A 26,031-nucleotide genomic window follows, 5' to 3' on the forward strand; every position below is an offset into this window, starting at 1 on the left:
GTTCAAATCCAGACTCAGATACTTGCTAGCTTGTGACCCTGGGCAAATCACTTAACCTCCATTTGTTTCAGTTCCTCATCCATAAAATGGGGACACAATGGAGAAGGAAATGGCAAAAGATTCCAGTATCTTTGCCAAGAAAACTCAATGGACAAAGTCTATGGGGTCACATAGAGTTAAACACAGCTGAATGACTGAACAGCAGCATGTGCCAGGCACTGTGCTAAATGTTTAACAATTATGATCTCATTTGATCCTTACAACAACTCTGGGAGGTAGGTGCTGTTATTAACCCCATTTTATAGATGATTTGAAACTCAGAACAGGGGTTAAGTGACTTGCCCAGGTACAGCCAGTAACAGTCCGAGGCTGGATTTGAACTCAGATCTTCTTGACTCCAGGCCCAGCGCTCTATCTACTGTGCCACCTAGCTGCCCCTACATAAAGGAAGGGCTTAATAAATGCTTGTTGAAATCCTACTCTGGGGCTTTGAAGTTCCTGAAGGCCATTCTCAGCTAAATACAAATTTTGTCAAAGTTCTGCAAGTTTTGGTAAAGTTAGGTTTTTTGAGTGTAGGCTACATGTCTCTCATGTGAAAAGTGAATTCCTGGAGTTCAGTAAGATTCACCACTGGAGTTACCTACTCAAGGCTGCAGGTTCCCCACCTTTGTATTAGATGGTGAGCTTTTTATAGCCGTAGCAAGTCATGAATACTATCTACTCAGGCATGGAGGCATTTCAATCTGCCCTGCAAGAAATGAAAACACAGATCCTTGAATTATTTAATTATGAATAACCATAAAATCATAGAATATTAGAGGGAGAAGGGACTTGAGAGATCATCTCATCTGATCCTCATTTTTAATCTAAGAACATTTGGATCTAGAGAGATGAAGTGATCAGTCAAATGATTCAAAGCTGGTTCATGGCACAGCTAAGTCCAGAGCCTCAGTCCGCAAACTCTGAGTACAATGCATTTTCTAATGCACTCTGGTGAACCAGGTTAATGGATTCATGGGTTACCATCTTGGTAACCTATTTGCATCTTATGAGGACCTTCTGGACATTCATGCTTTTGTCCAAAAGAATCATCGCACTTACAAGGATTCCAGGTACTGGTACAGGGTGGTAAGGGGAATGTTTGGAGGCAGCAGTGCCTTATTGATGGATTTGCATAGCCATCTAAAGATAGCTACCTACCTCCTCTGCCTATGGGAAGAGCTGGTCCTGACTAGATCCTACATACTATTCCTTGTCTTGACTGAGAATTGGATTTTATGGTGGTTTGGATCCTTACTGGAATTTGAGAATTAAAAGAGATTTTAGAGATCTTTTAGTATAACAAAGAAAAAAAACCTATAAAATCCTTTCAGCCTTATGCATGGATCTGAGATGAGGGGTCATCTAACTCCTACTTTAAGGCCCCTCAGGGGACTATCTGTTGAAGTAGTCACTTCCTTTTTTGGAAGTTTTCTTCTAATTGCTATGGAGTTATTTTTCATATATTTAGTAGAAATCTGCCTCTCTACTACTATCAACCACTCATCAATTGACCAATAAACCAATAATAAATATTAAGTGACTAGCATGTACCAGGCACGGTGTGCTAAGCACTGGGGATACAAAAAAAGAGGCAAAATACAGTCTCTACCCTTAAGAAGCTTACAATCTAATGAATAAAATGAAACTCTAGTTCTGTCCTCTGGGGAAGAAAGACAAATGAAATCCTCCCACATGACAGACTTTCAAATACTTGAAAACAGTGCTTATATATCACCTAACCCTTCCCTAGCTCCAGTTTTATCAACAGCTCTTATGGTTTTCGACTGTCTCTAGTTTAATAGTCCCTCACCATCCTAGTTTCCCTCTAGATGAGTCCTATTTTACTAATGCCCAGAAATGAAGACAATACTTAAGGCAGAGTGAACAGGACTATTCAGCAATAAGGTGTTGGGTTTTTTTTGTTGTTGTTAAGCAATTGGGGTTAAGTGACTTGCCCCAGGGTCACACAGCTAGTAAGTGTTATGTGTCTGAGGCCGGATTTGAACTCAGGGCCAGTGGTCTATCCATTGTGCCACCTAGCTGTCCCTAACAATAAGTATTTCTTAAATATCTATGTGCCAAGCATTGTGCTAGAAACGGGGGATACAAACACCTTGTTCTGGACACTATGGCTTTATGTTAACATATTTGGATTGTTTCTGGGTCACTACATCACACTGTTGACCCATATTAATCTTGCAATCCATACACTAAAACACCTAGATCTTTTTCCAAATAAGCTTTTGTGATTTCTTGAACCTAAGAAATTCATCCCTGTTTAATTTTACCTTACCAGTTCAGCCTATCATTTTAGCCTGTTGAGGTATTTTTAGATCTTGGCTCTGTTACTCCAGCTTTTGACATGTAAATTTGATAATTATGCCATCTATGCATTTATAGGCAGAATGGATAAAGATGTTGAACAGCACAGAATCAGAGACCAATCCCTGGGGCAAGTGTATAGACCTACCTCCAGTGAGGCCTCAATCTGTTCATCCCTATCCATTTGTTCAACCAGTGCTGGACTCACATAACTGCATTATCATCTAAATCACATTTTCTCTGCTTGTCCAAAAGGACAGCATGTGAAGCTTTGCTGAAAATGCAAAAGTTTGAAGGATATGGCTGACTCTATGCGGGGAGGGGGGGGAGATCATGGAGATACTGGCAGGTAAGGTGACAGAAATCTTAATCTGCATCCCAAAGGAACGAACTTGGGACCCAGACAAGAGAAGACACTATTTCTCCAAATACTTAAGGTTGCTGGAAGAAAATACAATTTTGGTCTAAGGGATAAAAGATGGTAAGATAAAATGGGGCAGCTAGGTGGCACAATGGATACAGCACTAGACCTGCAATCAGGAAGACTCATCTTCCTTAGTTCAAGCACAGCCTCAGACACTTAGTAGCTGTGTGCCCCTGGGCAAGTCACTTAACCCTTCTGGCTTCAGATTGCTTATCTATAAAATGAGCTAGAGAAGGAAATGGCAAACCACTCCAGTATCATTGCCAAGAAAACCCCAAATGGGGTCACAAAGGGTCAGACACTGAAGAGTCAGGCTGAAAAATGACTGAACAAAAACGAGATTTAAAGGAACAGTAATGACCCCTGCCCCCCAAATTCAGAATTCCAAAGCAGGAGGCCTGCAGATTAGGAAAGGGCAATGGTAACTGTGAGGCTAGTCTCAGATCACCAAGGAATGAAATAATTAACCTGAAGTTTATCTCAACTATAGTTTGTAGCCTTATATGCTTTCATGCTGCCTTAGAAAGAACAACTGTGCCCTTAAGTCAGTTTTGTGTTCCGGACTACAGAAGTCAGGGTGGGAAAAAGAGAAGTATTGGGAAAGAGAAATGGGAAAAGATATTAAATCCAGAGGTGAGGGTCTGTGGAAAATGAATCTATTCTTTTTTTATCCTTTGGTGGTGACAACAGAACATGAACCTATGACTAATAGCAGAATATTAACTAATAATCTAATGCTTCTTTTGTGGGGGGACTGCTCTTACTTCTATCCAACTCCATTCTCCTCCTACCTAAACCATCTGCTCCTTCACCCGAAAATAAGCATTTTCCACTCCAAGACTGTCTTCCAATGCTCAGCACCTAAGTATCATCCTCCTTCACCCACCCTGCTCCTCTCAATACAGGATCCCAGTCATCCCTCTCGGCAGGCTTGTGCAGAAGAAATGGGCAGTGTGGTTTTGGCCACAGAGTCCAGGCTAGAGCTGGAGGACAGACTGGGTGGGTGAGCCCTTCACCACCCCAGAGACACGTACCAGGATTTCTTCCAAACTGCACAATTACTCAGATGAAGGCATTGTTTAAATGACCTCTGTGCTGGGGCAAGGCTAAGTAAGAACTGAGAATGAGGTCATGTAAGAACATTAGTGGGGATGAGTTAGAAACAGGGTGCTGCCACAGGTCAGGAATATCTAGTTCTCTGGGTGATGTTACCCTCTTCAAGTGTTGATCAAGACTCCTTATTCATCCTTGTCCTAAGGAAATTGGTAGTTTCTATTTGGAGAGGAGGAACAAGCAAGGAAAAGTGTCTTCCTTCTGCAGACCCCATCTAAAAACCAGTCCTAAGGGGGCCATGGTACAGTTATAAGGGAGTGTAGTGGTGGAGACCCCATGAGACATGCCTCGTCCCTGCAGAGATCAAGCCCTGACCATTCCCTTTACATCTTCAAAGACACATGCTCTTCTCCCACTTTCCCCACTCTAAGACCTTTACTTCCAATAAAAAAGAGGACACAAAAGAGTTCATCAGGAATTTGCAGCTCCATCTCTTCCCCTTCTTCCTTTTTTGGTCTTGCCAAAGTCTTAGCCAATGTGCATTGGGTATAGTGACTGGACCTATGATATCATTCACATACAGAACTTTCAGCGGAGAAAACTTCCTCTGCCACTGCATTTGGCACACCTTCTCTGTAAGTTATTGTCTCAGAGAGTTGTCTGGCCAGTGCAAGGTTAAGTGACTTGCCTAGAATCTCACAGCCAGTACACAGCAGAAGTGGGATTTGAATCCATTTCTGTCTTTGAGGTCAGCTCTCTACGTATGACTGTCATGCTACTTCTTGGCCAAAATGACCATTTTAACATACTCACTGTGGGGAGAGGGATAGAGGAGACTCAAGATAGAAAATGTGGAGATTAGACTCAATGTGTGTAAACTAGGGGAGGGGAAAGAGGGAAAGGGTCTTTCTTCAGACTGTTCTGCACTTCTCTTTGAAGTGCAAGATTTGTATAAGTAACTGACTGAAAGACTCCCTAGGAAGTCATTGCAAAAAGCAAAAACAAGCCCAAGGTGTGGAATGCACTTCCTGCTTCTAATCTATTTTTTTAAAAAAATCCTCTTCTAGGCTAAGATCAGGTGTAACCTTCTCCATGAAACCTCCCCTGATCTCCCTCCTTATGCTTTTCTAAATCATTTTCTTTTTTTTCTTTCTTTTTTTTTTCCTTTTGGTGAGGCAACTGGAGTTAAGTGACTTGCCCAGAGTCACACAGCTAGTGAGTGTTATGTGTCGGGGCTGGATTTGAACTCAGGTCCTCCTGACTCCAGGGCTGGTGCTCTATCCACTGTGCCACCTATCTGCCCCTAAAATCACTTTAAAATGTCTTTTTTTCCCTTTATTACATTCTGCCTTGTCTTATACTTCTCCACCCTAACCTCTATTCCATCCTGCAATATAAGTATTTTGAGGGCAGGGAATGATCTGGTTTTTTTTTTTAATCTATGTGTTCTCTGATCCCTGACCTTAGTGCCTTGTAGGGAGTTAGTAGGTGCAGAATAAATATTTGTGGAGTGGAAGTTGAATTAAAGTGATCTGAACAAGGCACAGTAGCCTTGAGTCAAGAAGTCAACCCAGCAGTCACAGATTCAGTGTAAATCAATAGAAGAGCTTGCAAAATTCTATTAATTTGCAGAGGATTTTTATTGAGTACTATCAGAGACTTCACAGTTATTTCCATGATCCCAAATTGCTTTCTGAAACAAAATCCTATCTTTTAAAAATACCTATATTCTCCAGGGATGACTGCAAATCTCTGAAGACCACAGTCTCCAAAGATGCAAAACTGCAGGTGATCTTAAGGTCAATGGAAAGATGAATGGTGGATGAAAAAAAGCTGTAGCATATGCATAATGAGGATTGTGTGCCCAAGAAGAGGGGAAAGAGACACCAAGAAAAAGGTATGATTGGAAAAAAGAAGTGAGCTGGCCACAAGGAGTGAGGAATAGAGATAGACAGTCCTCATGCTGAACTAGTACCAACGACACGTTAAAAGACCTCAACAAAGTATACTGGCTTGATTCTTTATTCAGTTCAATTCAACAAGAGATTATTAGGCACCTACTATGTGCAAAACTGGGCCAAACCTGCAGATCTAAGGATGAAAAAAAAATTAAATCAGGCACACCCTCCAGGAGCTCAAGTTCAAAGGGAGGGGATAAAACACATACACAGATCAGCAAATACTGTGCAATTTGCATAATTTGTATGCCTGGCTATGTGTTTTTGGCATTTGCTTTGTGTATTTACGAGGATTCGTGGGAAGACCAGGATGCACAAGATGACTTCAGTGAGTTTCCATCTATATGGGTCAAAGGTAATCTCATAAGGATGCTATCTTAAACCCACCAAAGTATCTTTTTACACTCTGTAGACCTCCCAGTCTCCACAAAATCCTATGCTTCTGTTCAATTTCCACTTCAGCTAACCCTGCCGAATCAATGAAGCGCCCATTAACTGATGCTTATTCACCTAGTCAGAGTTGATTACTCCTGCATCTAGTATGTAGTTAAGGTGCGAATGGCAAAGAGGAAGCAAGCTAGAGTCATAGCCAAGAAACTGAAGCCCGAGGAAGGCTAAGTGAGTAGCTAGGGAGAGAGTTCCCCTCAACTTGATTCCAGTTCATCAGCTGCCTACCATGATGACGTGATCAGACAGTTGGCTGGGATGAGGGTGGAGCCTGTGGTCACAGAGTAAAGAGAAGTAATGACCCACCCAAGTGAGCAAACCCATATCCTTGGCCACCTTAGCATTATGCTCAAACCCGCTAATGTGAGAGGCTGGAGTTACTGCTGAATTAGTCCTGGAACCATTCTTGCCATGATGTGTAGACTGTTTTGCTACATGGTATACCTAACTGTATGGCCCCTGGGGAAGGGCAGCAAGGTCAAACGACGTCAGAGGGCACCTGCATATTCTCCTCATGGTCTAGGGCAAAGAAACTCATTGCCATATTCTCTTAGAAAGAAGTGAGAGACACAGGGGAAGCAGAAGTTATTTGCCTGATGCTCTTGTAAATCATACATAGCCATTTAATACTGAGATTTTTGGTAAAGATTTCCTGGAAAGTAAAAAGATCCAGAGATTGGCAAACAGAAAACCTACACTGTAGCTGAACCAACAACGTAAAGACAAAGACCTGAAGAAAAATTTTAGCCTGGAGGGCTAAACCAAACCAAGAAACTGTGGTTTCTTGGTTGGGATACATTATATCAACAGAGAGAACATAACAGGGCAGCTAGGTGGCACAATGGGTAGACTGCTAGCCCTGGAATCAGGAAGACCTGAGTTCAAATCCAACCTCAGACTTACTAGTTGTGTGACTCTGAGCAAGTCACTTAATCCTGTTTGCCTCAGTTTCCTCATCTGTAAAATGGGCTGGAGAAGGAAATGGCAAACCATTCCAGTATCTCTGTCAAGAAAACCTCAAATGGGGTCACAAAGAGTCAGACACAACTGAAATGGTTGAACAACAAAAAGAGATAATAATGTACCATATTTGTTTAAAGCTTTTCTTCACATCTGTGAGTTAGGAAGTACAAGTGTACTATCCCATTTTTATGAATGATCAACCAGGCTCAGAAAGATCAAGTTAATAGCCTGTCAAACAACAAATAAATAATACAGATGAGTTTTGAATCCAGGCCTTCTGACTCTAGATAGGGCAATTCCCCCATAAAAGCATGCTTTTTCTCTCTTGTGACTGGCTTAACTAGAGTACAAAAATCAGCAGAGATGATGTGACAAGTTTCCATGGCTAGGGAGAGTCCCAAGTTTCCCAAAGAAGAAGAAGCAGCCCCAGAAAAATACGGATTTAAGATGTGCCTAAGGGGTGATAAGAGAGCAAGGCTAAAAGTAAGGGAGCAATCTGGAGAGGTGAGTTAGCAGGGGAGGGCCTGAGGCCATCCAGCAGAAATCTGTGGGGCTCATAGTTGGAATTAAGCTGAATGGAGTACATACCACTGTCCCTGGGGGAGGCATGGTTATAGTTTAACCCAGGAAGGGAATTTAATGATAATGTATTCCAACCTCCTTATTTTACAGAAGAAAACACCAAGGTTTAGAGCAAATGGATGATTTGCTCAAGGTCAAACAGAGTCAATATCTAAAACCAGGTCCTTTGACTTCAAATCCAGCATTCTTTCCGCTGCACTGGCAATACTGATAAGCTTACCAATTTCATGTTGTCCCATTCCAGGAGACTTTGCTGCAGGGAGGTACGATACTCCTCTTGCACAGTGGTGAGGAAAGAAGTAGAAAGGAGTGGGAAGCAATGGTGGAGTTAGGAAAAGGCAGGTCACATTTTTTCCCAAGGACATAGGGATCTTATAAAATAACAGTATTGCATACACCTGCTCATCAGTGCCTAAGTACCTGGAATTAGTTGCAGATTTCAGATGACTCTCAGAGAATCTAGACCTGAAAAGTCTAGGAGTCTGGCTTTTCTCCCAGCAATGAGACACAACTCAGGTACTGACAGTAAGGGTGCTGAGAAGGGGAATGAGAGAAGATGAAATGTAAAGTAGCAAAACAGGAAAAGAAAAAAACCTAGAAGGCATCATAGAACCACCAACTTTCAGAGCAAGAACAAATTTTATTCTTGCTCTAAAAGTTAGTGGTTTATCATCTAATTCAACTCTTCATTTTACAGATGATCATTGCTTTAGTCGTTTACTCAAGGTCTCAGGGCTAGTCGGGGACAAAGCAAGGATTAGAACCCCTGACAAGGGTCAGGCTACAATAGTTTAAGTACAATGCAGTAAATGGGATGGGGGCCTAGGATGAGAGGGGCTCTGGGAAGGTGGCTCCAGGTAGGACTGATCTCACACAGTGTGTGTCTGGGGATGCAAGAGTGTTGTTGAGGGGCAGCTAGATGGAGCAGTGGACAGAGCACCGGCCCTGAAGTCAGGAGGACCTGAGTTCAAATCCGGCCTCAGACCAAACACTTGACACTTATTAGCTGTGTGACCCTGGGCAAGTCACTTACCCCCAACTGCCTTGAAAAAAAAAAGAGTGTTGTTGAGGGCAACCATTACAACTCATACCAGGCATTCATGTGAGTTAAGAGGGTCTTACATTCTGTCTCAGGTGTAAGAAAGAGTAAACTATTTTGTATAAATGAAAGTGTGGTAAGAGGCACCAAAGCAGGGCAAAGTCCCTTCCCAAAAGGCCCAAAATTTAAATGGGATGCTTATATAATCCACTTGGCGAAACAATGCAGGTGACAGGTATGATGGCTGCATTGTAAGAGGCAGAAAGAGGGATAAGTTGCTAGATAAGACACACTCCTAGGTATGCAACCAGACAACTGAATAGCCCTGGGGTAGTTCAGATCCCTGAAAAAGGCAGGTCATGTCTTGCAGCTGAGAGCGTCCTTTTCCAGTTCAACATGGATTTCAGCTCAATTTCTGTCCATTAGGGCAGGGATTCCCATCATGGTTTGTGACTGGTAAAGATGGTAGGCAGAATGTTTCACTCAGTGGAGTAGGAAAAAGGAATACTTTAGTTTGGGGAAGACAGCATAGAAGATGAAACTGAAAGCAGCAAAAGACAAAATCAAGTAATCAACCAGAGGGAGGAGCAGAAATGAATAGGGAAATAAAGATGATGTAAAAGCTAAGGTGTAAGACAGTGAAGAAAGACCCTTGCATTACAGTTGAAAGGTAAGAGTTGACCAAAGTAGAAAGACAAAGATAACCCAGCAGCTAAACTGTATGGGTCAGCCTTCTATCATATATTAGAAATGGAGACTGAGGATGAAGTTGTTAAAGCAGAAAGTTAAAGACTACACCAACATTATAATGGAGGTGAAAAGAGACTGAGAAAAGGCCAGATTCCCTTTAGATTAGGGATAAAAAAAAAACCAAGAGATTAATACTTTCCACATGGTGGGTGATGAGTAGATTAGCACTTAGGAGAATAATTATTCTTCTATGAACTTGCCTTCATTATCGTCATTAGCATTATTATTTGGTACTCACGGGTTCTGGGTATTATTGAGTAATGAGTTCTGTACACTACGGACAAAAATAATCTCTGACTTTGAGGATCTCATAGTCAAGTAAATAAGATGCTCCCCCCGCCCCCAAACCACAGTAATTAGCATGAGAAAAATAGAGATTTTAGAGAGAAAAAGGACAACTCTCAATCCCAGCTAGGATGCTGTATTATGATGATTTCCATATTCACGTCCACTTCTGAAGTTTTTATGTGTTATCTTATTGTTACCTACTCTGCCAACACATACCTAGGAAAGAAATTTTTAAAAAAGGACCTGAGGATGATCTGGAGATCTAGAGAGACACAAGGCAATTACCTTGTCAGGTGCCTTCCCCGAGTAAACATAAAGAGGGAAGAGCAGTGGGCAGATGCAGGAAAGTAGTCCAAGAGTTTTCATTTTGGAAGGATGGAGCAATGAGACTGCACCCTGGCACTGTAGACAGATGGACCATTATGCACATTAACTTAATCATTCCAGTGGTCAGAGAGAGGAGAGACCATCCCATGTTTGAGGGGAAATTATTGTTTACTTGCCATGCCTACCTCTAATGAACAAGTGATTTCCACGTCATCTCTGTCTCATGGAATGGGGCGGAGGTGGTGATGCCAGGAGAAGAGGAGTAAAAGCTTGTCCAGGCAAAAAAGAAACAATGGCTTCTTTTTCAATCTAATGCTGTCAATACATACTGTTTGTTCTAGTGGCTTGTTAAAAGCTCCCAGCCAACTACAAGAGTGCTGACAAGAAGAGGAACACCGCTGAAGCTGCTACTAGAAGAAATGTTGGAAGTGGGGCCTGCTATCCTTGTTCCCAATTCACCCCACTCTAAGAACCGGGTTGTGTTGTTGCTTATATTTTAAAAATGGCTGGTTGTTTCAATGAGACCACATCCAAATGCACAGGCCACTTAAATCATTCATCCAAGATCAGTCTGTGATAGAGAAAGGAATGAAGACAAGGAACTTAGTATCCTCAAGCTAAACCCACAGAATTATTGAATTCCAGATATGAAAGGGTCCTCCGGAGCCACCAACCCCAACTCGTAACCCACCCAAAGAGTCTCCACTACAAGAGACCCTCCAAAGCAGTTAGTCTTTGCTTGAAGACCTCCAGTGGAAGGGAAACCCGCAGGACTTCCTCCTGAGACAGTCTAATTCAACTTTGGAATAACTCTCACTTTTAGGAGATTTCCCTTTATATTGAGCCTAAATGTTCAGGGTCAGTGTTGCAAGATTAAGAGTGGGATCTGAGGCTTCAGTGTGTTGCCCCTGGATTAAAGGGTCTTCACAAAGCAAGGATTAGTTGTGGCTAAAAATGATTTCTATCTGTCAGACTGCAGGGAGTGGCTTTCCTTCTGTACTTTTCCCCTCTCTTCCACCCAAACAGACAGGATCTGTGTTTTACGGGCCTTTTATTACTGCTAAGCTGTGGGTTTTAAAAAGTAGAGAAGGAAAATAGATTCCAGATTTTGTACCTTAATAATAATAATAGCTTATCTCCATTTAACACTTTAAAAGTTTACATATTCATATTTGCATATTCATATCTTCACAACATCTCTGAGAGGTAGGTACTACAAGTGTTCTCACCCTCTGAGAGGTTAAGTGACATGCCCATAGATGTCCACACAGCTAATGTTAGAGTTGTGAGCTGAACCCAGATCTTCTTGTCACATGCAGGATAGACTAGGATTGTTCTGTAGGACCAATGGATGGAGGATGAAAAGAATCAAATTTAGGTTCAGCATCAGGGGAACAAAAAGTTTCTAATAATTAGTTCTCCAACAGTGGAATGGGCTCCTGTGAGAGGTTGGGCTCCTCTTCTTTGGAGACAATCAAACAGAAATTGGAAAACCACTTACTGGCTGTGTTATAGTGGGATTCCTTTTTGTGTTGGACCAAATAATTACCGAAGTCCCTTCTGATTCTCACATTCTGTGATTCCATGCTCATCATTCCTTCCAGTAGGCCATGCTGCCATTAGTAAAAATGGGCATATTGCTTTTTAAAGAAAATAAGAACAAGAACTCTTTCACACAAATGTTAATTAATAGCCTTGTAAGGCAGGTTAGTGCAGGTAAAGGCAGGAAAACTGAGGCATACACTTGCCTGAGGGTTATTCCAGCAAGGAAAAGGCAGAGACAGGGAGGGAAAAGATTCAGGTCTCTTAAATGTTGGACACCTTAGGAAAGTACAATCCTGGAGGTGGGAGGGAGGAATCTCACTAAAAAGGTTGGAGTGCATCCCTACTCTATGGAAAGAATTCTAGATCCCTAACCAGAGGAATCCATGAGTGTTAAGGCTCGAAGGCTAGAGTTCACCTACCTCAAGTCCCTAGTTTTGTGGATGAGAAAACTGAGACCTAGAAGTAAATCTACTTGTTCAGGGACATAGAGTTAACAAGGTGTAAAGCCAAGACTAGAACCCGGATCTCCTGACTCCCAATCAAAGTCTCTTTCCATGATAATTATCTCCTCTTCTCCAAGCATTGGCTAGATAACACTTGTCAATAATCTAGATACTAAGAGATAGACTATAAAAAACAAATTAAGTATAGGTCTTCTTTAGTCTCTCAAATATGTTGAAATATTTCCATTTATATGATATTTTCACACATTCTCAAACCTCCCAACATATTTGTAAAGTAAGGAGGAAATTATTATTTCATAGATGGCATCATCATTTAGAGATAAAGAAACAAAGGAAATTAATTAACTTACCCAAGTCCACGCAGCTAGTTAGTGGTGAAGCCATTACTAGAACCCAGGTCCCTGATGCTTTTTTCACTAGACCACATGACCTCTTCTTTGCCCTCTCCCTGTATGCTTACCCCAAATTTTGCCTTCTGCACATCTGCATCTTGTCCCTTCTGTTGCCCCCATATACTCACCTATCACCTGCACCACGTTCCTGTGAGCTTCATGAAGCAGAGGAAAGGTGGAGTGGAGTGGAGTGGGATGGGATGGAAAGTGGACATTCCTAAGGAGAGTGCTAGTATCTGAACAGCAAGCATACAATACAACGGGCCTCCACGCTGTCCAGGATAAGCTGCCCTTGCAGAAGGTTCTAGACAAGGTCCAGAGACAGGGCAGGCTTCAGGTTACCTTTTCTTCTGTTCTGGAAAATCTGGGGAAGTCATTCCCTGAGCTGGGGGATTGGTTTATAGTCCTTCATGATGAATGATGAGACAGAGAAAATCAATCAATTTCTTGTGATCTAGTCCTTGGCAAGACAGCCACTGATTCTCAGAGAGACTGGTATTAGGGGGTGGGAAGTAATTACATTGTTTGTCAAATGTCACAAAGGTTGAAAGAATAGTTTAAGTAAAACACTCATGTCCAGCCATGAAGGTCAAGGATATAAAGAAGGTCTCCAAAAGTGATTTATGCCCCTTATGCAATAAATAAAAATCACTACATTACAAATTTGCTTTTGTAACGTAATGGAAAAAAGCATTTATAGTAGAGGTTCATAACCTGGGGTCCATTAACTTTTAAAAACATCTTAAAAGCTATTTTGAAATAATTAGTTTCTTTTGTATTTCTTTTTGTAATCCTATGTATTTTATTTTATTCATTTACAGACACTCTTCTGAGAAGGGGTCCATGGCTTACCAGTCTGCCAAAGGAGGCTTTGACATAAAGAAAGGCTAAGACTTCCTGAATGCTAGAGGTAACCCTCAACTGGACTGAACATACTGGAAAAAACTGGAGGGGGAAGGAGTAAATTAAGTGACTAACCATATTCTTGGAAAGAAGGCAAAATGGATTGAAAAATCTTAATGAATTCAATATAGACTAATCTTTGAGAGGGAGTATATGTTTATGCACAGATGTATGAAAGGTAATGTCTATGTGGCATGAGGAATGGGAGTCTGGTGAACCTCCGGGACAGCTCTCCTGGCACCTGGACATTAATAGTGATGTGTTTGCTGGACTGCATTCTGGTCCATCCCACTCCCTTCTCACGTAACAGGGAGAGAAGGCAAGGAGTTTGTCATGCACGAGCAACCCTTTTCACATGAAACAACGTAAGACGGAGACTAAGCACGTGTCTATCCTACATGGCCACCGGCACCAAGACAGCATGCACACAGACAAGAATGCAGCCACCAATTCCCCAGGATTTTATGTCTCATAGGGAGGGGAGATGTTTCCAGTGGGGTTAACAGGCAGAAAACATTTTTCAAAATTCCTCTTTGGCCAAAACAATTCCCAACCTTCCACACCCTCCTTTTCCCCTTCCTTTCTGTTTTCCTTGAGTCCCCATCCCCCACTAAAAAAAAGCAGCTCTCCATGAAAACAAAAGGTAAAAGAACCCCGGAAGATGGAGCAACAGACCATCCATTTCTACTGGTGCCATTGCCTCATGTTCATTTGACTTGCTGTCTTCGTTTCTTTTTGGTTCTGGCCACGTGCAGGTTTCCATATTTGGATAAAGTGCTTCTGGCTATACAGAAGTAGCCACACATATGGAATCATACTCACCTTTCTCCCTAAGCATTTGCCCCATTTTCCCCCTTCTCCCCATTCCCCACACAGGATATTCCAGGAGCTTTGATAAAAGGGGGTTGGGATAGGAAGAGCAGGGCTCTATTGCATATATAAATGAAATGCATGTACATACACAGACACAAGGAGTAATTAAATAGACACTTGTTTGGACACAATAATGCACACAGACACCGTATACAATTCCACACAGACAAATAATGATTTATACTAGGGAAAACAGCCACGGAGCAGGAAAGCAGTGAGTCTTTGGAGGACAGCACTGGCCACATGGCCTCAAGTCCTGTGTCTCCAGAAGAGGTAGAGGCAAGGTTATTTTGGGAAGTCAGACCACAACTTTTTTTTTTTTTTGGCAAATGCTGGGCTTGGTTTAGTTCAGCTCTGCTCCTGTTGCCATGGCTGCCTGCTGGTTAGTGGGAGTTTGGGATTATTTCACCAAAGGCCAGGAAGGAGGATTACCACATGCAAAAGGAACTTTCTTGGGAGCTTCTGAGGTGGACCCTGCGTCCTCCACTGCTGGACTTCTGCTACTGCCCTCCTGCCAAGCACGTGGGGGCCAGAGCAGGTTTCTGAATATCACTGAGGCACGAGGCAGCAGAGATACGCACTGTGTATGTGTGTTTTTAGAGTATGAAGACATAAATGTGCAGGCTTAATCTAAGAATGGTACTTGGAAGAATGGTCCTAGAAAGGACCTTTTGAGATCATCTAATCCAACCTTCTCATTTCTTAAATGAAGACATTAAACACATTAAAATGACTTACCTAAAGTCACACAGCAAGCCAGTGACTAAACTGGGACTAAAACTCATGTCTCCTGACTCCTCGGACAGTATTCTTACCACTACCCCGGCTCAGGTACTGAGAGGGAGAGGGCACAAATCTGGTTTGGGCATGAGATCCGATACAGTGGTATCTCACAGAAAACCAGTTTACAGCCTGAGTTAATTTCTTGCCCTGTCCCCAGATTTCACTAACGTCTAGAAACCAAGACAGGGTGGGGTGAAGGAGGACCACGCTTCACTTCACTTCTACCCAGGAGATCCACGGAAGCATGCACTGGGCTGGATGACTTAGGAATGGAAGGGGAAGTAGCGCCATGCAGGTAGGAATGCTGTGCATAGGCTGGTGGTACACAAGACATCTTCTTGCTTTCTTCTTGCTCACTTTCGCAGGTCTGTATTCATTTGACTTCATCACCAAATAACTGTTCCCCCACAGAAATGCCTTTATACCTTCACTTGTCCCCAACAGAAACTCCGCTGGAACCTGCTTCTTACCTTGCCGCCGTGACCCCTTTTTTCTCCTCTTCTGGGTTTTGTCTTACTCATAACCTCTGACGACGCCCTCTAGAGAGCCCCTGAATGAAATCCTGGGATCTTGGTTGACTATAGTAATCCCTGAGCCTCTTCTGCTGTCTCCTCTGCTACGTCTACTACATACCTTTCTTGTGTACAACAGAAGGCTTAGATCTCACCCCCTTCATCTGATATTCTAAGGTTTTCTTCTCCCACTCTTCCACTTAACCCCCTTCCCAGCCTCCAGGACCTCCACATGTGTACCCCAGGGAATCTGGGGCATCAGGCCTGGATGAATGGGAATTGAGAAAGGTGGTAAAAGTTTTCATTAAGAAAAAAAAAAGGAGCTCATGAGGATGGGGGTAGAAGGAATGGGTACTGTGCACTTCCCACTCTCAGGGCCAGAGAAGAATGAGTCTACTTCCAGAACTCAGAAGGTCCTGCAAGTGGGGAGAAAAACACTCCAGTTCTGAGGACAAGGAAGGGGTGAATTGGAAGGAAAACAGAAAGTTTAAAAACAGAACAGCTCAGCATGAATTATTTGGTCTTCCCTCTGCTATGAACAGTGATATGTTTATCCATTAACATTTATTAAACTAAATAAAACCAGACTAAAAGGGAAGGCACCTCGATGGATAGGCACATAATCCCCTCCCGGCATTTCATTTACACAGAATTGAGGAGGAAGTCAGTTATACTAGAGAATTAAGTAAACACCATAAAATGAGGAAGACTGAACTGAAACAGGAGCCTCTGGAAGGGGGAGGGGAAGACGGACGGGCCAGGGGAGTGATGGGTGCACCATTCTCAGCATTCCTGCCAATTGACTCGGCCTGAGCTCTAGGATGGGTGTATGGGGTCTGGCAGTAGAGATTCCCAGGAACTAGACAAACGTGAGAAGGAACTGACCGGCGATGTTCTTTCAGTGGTTACCCGATGGAGACTCCGAGGAGGCTCCCCAGCTGTCTCACCTTCCTCCTCCTGAGCCCTGAGGAACACGGAAGATCAGTTGAAAAACAAATCGTTTCATAAGGCAGCACCTACCGAATGGAGACTGACTTCTTACATAGAGCACACAGGTTAACATGGACAGATCCCCAGAAAACAGCAGCAAGCTCACCCTATGAAATTTAGGTAAATACTTCCCCCCCAAATTCATAATCCTTTGAAAAATGGAAGAGTCTCCCATGCAAAGCAGCCATGTGAACATTACACGTGGCTCCTGGAAGAATGAGGAGTGAGCTTTGCCCCAGTGGCGGTGATCCAGAGCAATAAAACTTAATTCTCTTTATTTCAGATTTACCTTTCCAGTTTTAGGTCCCACACGATTCAGAAGAGCTCTCCCTTTGTCTTCCATTAATAATTTACAAAGCCTCCAGACCCAGGACTTCTCAGGAATTTCTTTTTCAATATAAATATACCCACAAATTGAAGATCAAGATGCATATCTGTCATCGCCTCAGGAGGCTCTAAGGATGCTACCCCTGAGGGGAAAATTCCTCTTTTCTACTGTGTTCTCTAGCTCTAGTTCCCTACCATACTCAGTATTTAAAACTTGCTTGTCTAGAGACTCAACCAAGCTCTGTTCTTATGGTACTTACCCACTGTCCTCTGTGGGTTTCTCTGGAGTCTGGCGTTCTTTCAGCTCAAGCTAGAGAAAGAAAACACTGGGTCAGGAAAGACAGAGTAAACATGAGGACAGGGAGAGAATGCTATCAGTGAGCTAGTTTCTCTGTTATGCCGCTAGAGGAGCCTTTCCTCAATTATACCTCCTCTCGCCAGACCGATCACGCTGCAGCTACTTGGGTTCATAGGCTCTAAATCTACTGATGCCACAGTTACCAAACTACCTTCCTGCTTGAGTATAATAGATAATGGAGCTACAAGTCATGTAGCCCACCCGCCTCAATTTACAAATGAAGGAAGTAAGACAGAAGTAAAATGACTTGCCCAGGATCACAAAGGTGGTAAATCACAGATCTGGGGTTTGAACCTAGGGCTCTTGATTAAATCCAGCGGTCATTTCACTTACACACAAGCTCCCAACCCTATTCCCTTGCATTTATTTACGAGCCTTTGAAAATATTATCATGCTGACACACGATTATCAAGCTTAATAATGAATCATTTAATGAAACATTCTTAGGTCTTTTTCACATGTGTGTGTCTCGTTTCTGTAGAATTGTAAACAACTCGATGATAGAGAACAGCATCTTCTATTTTTTTTTAGTCTCCTTTCCATCACTCTCTTCATTTACAGAGCTCTGCACTTAATAAGTGGCTTAACTCAACTCCCTCTGAAGCCCCTCCCTTACCCCACTCTTTGCCTTCCTAGCAATTTCAGGACTCATTGGTTGTCTCCTCACTCTAGCTTTTCCCACCTTGGCCCCAACACTCGGGTGCCCCATAGCTCACCGTGGTGGGTTTCTCCAGGGCAGCAAATCGCTCAGCCCAGGTGGCTGTGGACTTCTCAAAGGCTTCATGTCTCTTGATAAGTTTCTCCACACTGTCCACCGTATGTCCAAAGTCCCTGCTGGCCAAGTAAGGCTCCTGGGCAATCAGCCATGCTTCGGCCACAGAAGCATCCCGAGAGAACTGACACACTTCCAACACTGTCACAAAGAACAAGTCACAGACCCACACACACAGAAGACCTCAACAGGTTAGCTCTGTCCCTTGGCCAGGAGACTCCTAGGCAGCTCAGCAAGAGAGATTATGGTTTGTGGGACGGGTAGTTTAGGCATGGCAGCTCCTTGAGGGCAGGAATTATTCTTTTGCCTTTCTTTGAGTCCTGATCACTTATCACTCTGCCTGGCACTTAGTAAGTGCTTAATAAATGCTTATTGACTTGACTTGTTCCATAGCGCAGATTTCAGCAGCCACCTGGTATGTCAGTCTTCTCACTAATGTCCATGTAACCATCTAGCATTTTTATTCTCAAAGTCCCACACGGCTAGGGCTTCTTCCCAGCCAGCCTTAAGATCCTTGATCACGTACACAAAAGGGAGGAAGCCCAGGTACAAGCCTGAGGCTGGGCCTTCTTGGTTAAGAACCCCTGTCTACAGCGGGGGTGGAGGTAGGGAATGAATGGGTTGTAGATAGTTCTTCCCTAGACTGGGCTGATCATAAAACTGAGGAGCTTTATGCTCCTCCCCTCTTCCCTTCATCCACAAGACGCCCCCAGCCTGGCCAAGTTCATTGGCCCCAAGGCTGCACTCACATAGACGTAGCCGTTCTGAGCGGTTGTCCCATTTCTCCATCATCTCCTGCCTTCTTGACATCACCTGATTCAGTTTCTCCTTGATCTGCAATGACAGTAAGGAGATTTGGGGTTCTAGTCCAGAGCTCAGAGTGTTACCCCACATGTCAACCGTTTATAAGCTCTACATGTACATATTTTATGCTCTTCAAAGATAAAGACTAAGCCTTGAACAACTGTATCTTATGTAGAGCCTAACATATAGTAGGTACTTAAGAAATATTTATTGAATGAATGAATGGATGGGCAGATAGATGAAGATAATGGAAGACATTACTGGAAGAAGGCATGGTATCTGAACCCAAGTGGTCCCCAGTTTTCTCTCCCTGGAGGAACCCTGGCCCTTATTCTGGACTCTCCCCTTTCTTACCTCTTCAGAAGCCTGGTGCTGTCGTTGAAGCAACGATTCTCCTAGCTCAAGGCACGTGCTGAAATTTTTGCTCCGGGTTTCAATTTCTGCCTTGATGCCTTGATGGTACTTCATGAGCAGTTCCACGGAAGACACATCCCTGATAAGAGAGGCAGGTGAAAAGGACGATGGCAAGGGATTTCAGCCAAAAGACTGGACCCGGAGGCTAAAGCCAAAAGGGAAATTTCCTCCCTGGATAATTCTCAGGCTCCTGAAGGAGGAAAGAGCCTTAAAGCTGCACACTCATTGTTAGGCCCTTGTTCTTCAGAAACGTTACTCAGAAATTCCCAAACTAGGGGGCAGCTAGGTGGCGCACTGAAGTCAGGAAGACCTGAGTTCAAATCCAGCCTCAGACACTTGACACTTCCTAGCTGTGCGACCCTGGGCAAGTCACTTAACCCCATAGCCTAGCAAAAAAGGGAATAAAACAAAACAACAAAAAAGAAATTCCCAAACTACAATGTCCTTGGCATCCAGGACGCCTACTGTGTTACTCTAATGGCTCAGACCACACCAACCTCTCAAACAGTCCAGTGATTAACTCTCCTAGGAGTCCTCTAGGAAGCCAGGTGCAGACAGGGAATCTGAAGGACTGAGGCAGACTTGGGGATTCCCAAGGCCAGGGGCTTGGGCAGAAAAAAAGACTGACTGGCTGCCTCTGTGGGGTGCTAGGACCCCCAAATTGAAATTAGCCATCTGGAACATTGTGGGTCCTGAGGGAGAAGTTCCAGTCTCTGGGGGGGCAGTACAGGTGAAATGGAGGAAAAGTGACTCTGAGGGACAACAACAGGCACAGAGCTTGTACACAGTAGGCACTAAACAAATGAGTGGCTTTAAACAAATTGGAATCCAAGATGTTGAGAACTTTGTAACACCAGCTGTTCCACTGGGACTCCCAGTTGTGGCTTATTTACTCCTAAGTAGAAAGAATGCAATTCTTCTCTCTCAGCATGGGGAGGGATGTTTTTAGCAATGATACAATGTTGGGGAATAGATAGTAGGGAACATCTGAGCTTATGTATCGTCCAACCATGAGGCGCTCAAGGTCCTTTACTGCCAAGGAAGCTTAGCACTCTTAGAACACTGAAACTATGATTCTTACTAATAATGCCTTATACAAGCTGGCACAAGTGTCCAGGACATAAATGGAAGAGAGAAAAGTCACTTTCAGCCTCAGTCCAAGCCTGGGCAGGACCTTGGCTTTTCCAGGCCCCACACTGATCAAGACATCTCTGCTCCCTCGCTGAACCCCAAAGGTGCTGCGTCATTACAGCAACACCAAGCCACGCTGGCTCTGGCCCCAAAAGGGCCTCTGCTCCACCCTTTTTTCCTTCTCCAGAGAACAACTGTCAGAGTCTGTGCCTAAGTCCGTGAGCCCCATCTGGTGGGGGAAAGTAGCCACCGAAGGAGAAGACAGGTCCCTGCCCTTTGCTGCCATACCTGGGCTTCTCCTGGGTTTCTATCTGTCGGATGATGCTTTCCATCCAAGACAGGAGGTCCCGGACCATGCTGAAGAAGCGGAACTTGTCTGCCGTGTCCACCAGCTGGGCCCGGCGCCCTGCACAGGCGTCTAACAGAGCTTGCCATGCCGTGGACACCTCCTGCTCTTTGCTCTGGATCTCATCAGCCTTCTCTCCAGCATAGGCTGTCTGCAGGCGCGTGGCCACATCCTGGAACTGCTGCACCTGTAGTCATCATCGCCATCACAAGATGATAAATTGCATGCCTATGGTGCTTAACAGTTTACAGAGTGCTTTATATGTACACAATCCCATTCCAATCTCACAACAACCCCATGAGGTAGGTACTATAGATATTATTATAGCTATTTTACATATTGGGAAACAGAGGTTCAGAGCAGTTGAGTGATTGACCCATGGTCACACAGCTGGTAAATGTCAGAAGTAGGATTTGGATCGACATATTCCTGATTCAAAGTCCCCTACTCTAGCCACCATTTCACACTGCCTCATTCAAAGTGTGCCATTGTTCTGGATGACAGAGAGATTAAGAGCTTGGGAAAGACAAGGATTCTGGTCTCCTACATGGGATGGTGATGGTGAAGTCAGGGACATGGAATGACTTCAATCAGAGGGTGGAAGGATGGGCTGTATCTCATCCTCTTACCCCTCCCCAGCTAATTGTTGGCTTGTCTCTAACACAATTACCTTGCCTTCTTCAAGATTTTTCCCCTTCTCATTGCTGGCCTCCTTGTGGCTGCCCCCGATATGGGTCCCCTTGAGGAAGTGATAACCTAGACCTACTCACAGCAGGTAAGCAGACAAAATTCCTCCGTAGCATCCTCACCCATGGTCTCCCATCACCAGAGCTTCATGCCCTGTGCTCCAGGGCAGGAGGCAGTGAGTAAGCCCCATTCCATCTCCCCCCACCCTTTTCATTTTTCATTTAGGAAGAGTGGAACACGATGAACAGGCATGGGTATACCATAATTACATTATCTTTGTCCCCAAACTCACCCTTTTCTGAATTTCCCTGTTTCATAGAAACATGGATTTAGAACTGGAAGAGTAAAGACCATTGAACTTCCTCATTTTACAAATGAAGGAATTGAGCCCAGGGTCACAGAGATGGTTAATTTCTGAAACAGGATTTGAACCCAAGTTTTACTGACTTCAAGTCTAGTGCCCTATCTGCTTAACCTCTCTCTCTTTCTCTCTGGCAATTGGAGTTAAGTGACTTTGCCCCGGGTTGCACAGCTATTAAGTGTCTGAGGATGTATTTGAATTCAGATCCTCCTGCCTCCAGGGCTGATGCTCTATCCACTGTTCCATCTAGCTGTCCCTTGATTCTCTTTTCAATCAAAGGAACCATCCTTCCAGTCTCCCAGCTTCTCAACCTTTTAGTTATCCTTGATTCCTCAACTTAACCGAAACTGCCTTCTTCAAAGCTACCAAATCTGAAGGCCCTTTCTCAATCCTCATCCTTCTTTATCTCTCTACTGCACCCTCTCCACTACTCTCTCTCTCTCTCTCTCTACTGGTCCAACCCCTTCTCACACTACTTCATCCATAGCATCCTCTCCCAACCCCTCCATGGTCTTCATCTATATTGTATACCCTAATTGTGAGTGTACCCCGAGGCTCTGTCCGGGTCCCCCTTCCTTCCCTCTGTATACTCTCTCTCATTTGGTGATTTCATCAGCTCATGTGGCTTTAATTATCACCTTCATACAGATGACCCCAAATTGTTTCTTTGCTGTAAATCTTCTATCCAATCCATATGTCACAAAACTATTCAAGTAGCTTTTCTTTCTTTCTTTTTGCTTTTTTTTTGGTGAGGCAATCAGAGTTAAGTGACTTGTCCATGGTCACACAGTTAGTAAGTATCAAGTATCTGAGGCTGGATTTGAACTCAGGTCCTCCTGACTCCAAGGCCAGAGCCCTATCCACTGCACCACCCAGCTGCCCCTCAAGTAGCTTTTCTAAAGCACATGTCTGACAACATCACCCCTCTACTCAACCAAGTGCTATGCCTCCCTATTGATTCTAGGATCAAGTATTTATTTTATCCCTTTTAAATGTCTGCTTTTATGTAAGCTTTATAATACACATGGATTGGAAAATGAATAAGCATTTATATTGCACCTACTATGTCCCAGGTACTATGCTAAGCACTTTTTTCAAATATGATCTCATTTGATCTTTACAACAACCCTGCAAGGTAGGTGCTCTTATAATCTCCATTTCACAGCTGAGAAAACTTAAGGCAATCGGAAGTTAAGTGACTTGCCTAGAATCACACAGCTATCTGAGGCTGGATTTAAACTTAGGTCTTCCTGTCTCCGGGCCCAGCACTCTACCCATTGGGACACTAGCTGCCTCCTAGATGATTATTAGCTAAAAGTCCATATAAAATTTATAAACAATTAAATATACATGTTGGAGGTACATGCTCAAAATTTCTTTTTTAAAGGGGGACTTGATAAAAAAAAATTCAGAGAACATTGTTTCAGAGCACAAACAGTAACTCTGAAGAAAGGAAGTCAGTACTACCCTCCCTGCCCTACCATTGACTTGTCAGGCAACGTGGGACAAAGCTCCTCTGTCCCTTGGCACCTTCCTCCCTGTCTACAAAATGGGGAAGAAAATGTATTACTGTCCCCCTTTCAGGGCTCTACTTTTGGGCTTCTTAGATGAAAGATGTCATGAGAAGACGTCTTTATTTAAGGCCGCTTACCAGTAAAATGAAATCGCATTCTTATGCAGGACCCTTATTGTGAGACCTCAAGGGAACTGCACTGATGTCTAAGGTCCTGGCAAATGTTCATCTCCTATGCCCACTTTCTCTGTATTCATTTTCCATTTTGTGAGCTTTTGTGTTTCTTGGCCAAAGAAAGAGCTGCTACTCATATGTGGAACAGCATCTGGCTGGACATTAAGCTACAACTACAACCAGAAAACAGCTATCTGTTTTGGGTTATCTAAACTGATTGAGCAACCCAAAATTTAAGAAACCATAATCCAGCTCATTATTCCATTTTCTGAAGCCCATTTATAAGCCAATGGGATTGAGATCTGGAGGAGAACTTTCAGATCATCTAGATGAATTTCCTCATTTTATAGACAAGGAGACCCAGGCTCACAGATGTCAAATGATTTATCTACGGTCACATAGCTAGCAAGAAACAGCGACCTAGGATTTGAACCCAAGTCTTCTCATTTCAGATCTACATATCTTTTAATTACACCACAATGCATCTTTCGTGTAGCAGAAAACCTGCTTGTTGACATCATTAGCATGTGCTATCAGATTTAGGGTTGGGGAATTGCAACCTCAAGGCTGTGGCCTTCTAGGTCCTTGGGTATGGCCTTTTGACTGAGTCCAAGGTTTACAGAACAAATCCTTTTATTAAAGGGATTTGTTCTGTGAAGTTTGGATTCAGTCAAAGGGCCACACTTGAGGACCTAGAGGACTACATGTGGCCTCGAGGCCCCAGGTTCCCCACCACAGAACCTAAGAAACCAAACCATGTTCATAGAGACATTCTTATTATAAATAAAACCAGAAGACATCATTGAAGACATATGTGACTGGAAAAGGAGCTAAGTCACTCATGTAGAGATGACAAATGGCTAATCCAAGTGCTGACATATTTAAAAGAAGAAAAAAAAAGGTGGCTTTCAGCAAGTTGGGTGGAGAATTACGGGAAAAATGTAGAGCAAAATCACACAGGATGAGGAGATTCTACATTTCAGACCGACATCCTGCTGTTTCCTATTTATGGGATTCTATTTCCTGTCCCCCACGCCTCTGCACTAGGCTGCCTCCGACGCCTGGAATGCTTTCCTTCCACCTTGTAGAATCACCAGCTTCCTAGGATTCAAGGCTCAGTTCAAGTGTCTCATGTAGCCTATCCTAATCTCCTTAGTTGCTAGGGCCCTCCCCAAGAAATTATTTTGTATTTATTTTGTCATGTACATGCTGCTTGCCCAGTAGAATGGAAGCCCCCTGAGGGTAAGAATTGTTTGATTTTTGTCTTTGTGTTCCCAGTGCCTAGACCAAGGCCCATCATATACATGTAGTAGGCACTTAATGAATGAATAAAGAACGCATAGGAGCTACAGTCTGCACCAGTGGGAAAGAGTGACTGAGTTGATTAAGATACCAATCTACCAAAAAGCACTACAATATCTCCCTAGAGCAAGACCTAAACATTCTGACTCATCACTCCCTGCTCCAACCAGAAAGCCTTATGCTCCATTTTTAGACCATGTCCTTCTGGATTAGGATATAATGAAAGTAACAAAAATGTTTCTCTATCACCGTCTTTCCCAGGCCCACCGTAGACATAACTTCAGTGACTTTCACACCAACTCTCTGAAGTCCTCAAATACCCATTTTACAGATGAGAATGTGGGGACAGAGGGTAATGACTTGTAAAGAGCCAGAAAGAAATCAAAGATAGTCTGTGCACATAGAGACAGAAGGCAGGTTTCCTGGCTCTCCACATAAAGAATTACATGGGGGTAGACAGATGAGTAGAATGGTACCTGTACTCCTAAGAGATGTAATTCTCGCTCAAATGCCGTATGAACACGGTGGAAGGATTCGGCAGTACTGGCATCAAGTCCCACATCTTCAGGCAACTCCCGATGTTTCTCATCAATAAGGCCCAGGATCTCTTCTCCCAAATAGAAGTATCGGTGCAGGTCATAGGAGGCAGCTAGCAGCTGCATTCGGGTGTCTATGAGCTCTAGTAGGTCAGCCCAGATCTCATTCAGCCCATCCTTCCACTCAGCAATGGTGGCGGCCTCAGCGTGGCCAGCATCAATCAGCCGCTCAATTATCAAGTTAACATTGTCCACCCGCTCCTGCCCAATTGCCCCAGTCTCCCGAGCAAAGTCACGAAACTTGTCCCGCAGCAACTGGAATTGGAAAAGAAAACAGGTAAACAGAAAGGTGGTTATTAGACTCTTGGGCTGTTGGGGGTGTGTGTGGCATGACACTCTCACACTCTCGTCACGGACTCTACTAGACTACAGCTATCTATGGATGTATTATCATCACAACTTTTTCAAGGAAAAAAATTGAAATCCAAGAGGATTACCCCCTGGAAACATTATCACACTTCAAACTCTGTTGTGGCTACACTCTGCTGCTTAATAGAAGTAGATGACAGATTAATTTTCAGTGCTTTACAAAAACTGAAAATAGGGAGGGGAAACATGCAGATCACTATTGTTATACACCTAAAAATAA

General features: G+C 43.5%; 1 protein-coding gene across 1 annotated transcript in view; it reads right to left on the reverse strand.

The window, feature by feature from the left end:
* SPTB (spectrin beta, erythrocytic) overlaps positions 1-26,031 on the reverse strand; it is a 167,013-nt gene that overhangs the window by 16,162 nt on the left and 124,820 nt on the right. Inside the window, 7 exon segments of the mRNA XM_021004711.2 lie at positions 16,553-16,631; positions 17,245-17,294; positions 18,059-18,255; positions 18,864-18,948; positions 19,273-19,411; positions 20,752-20,996; positions 25,323-25,697. Of these exon segments, the coding sequence (XP_020860370.2) occupies positions 16,553-16,631; positions 17,245-17,294; positions 18,059-18,255; positions 18,864-18,948; positions 19,273-19,411; positions 20,752-20,996; positions 25,323-25,697 (1,170 nt within the window).

This window comes from Phascolarctos cinereus, unplaced genomic scaffold, assembly GCF_003287225.1.
Source record: "Phascolarctos cinereus isolate Bilbo 61053 unplaced genomic scaffold, phaCin_HiC Scaffold_3;HRSCAF=262, whole genome shotgun sequence".
Taxonomy (NCBI): Eukaryota; Metazoa; Chordata; class Mammalia; order Diprotodontia; family Phascolarctidae; genus Phascolarctos; species Phascolarctos cinereus.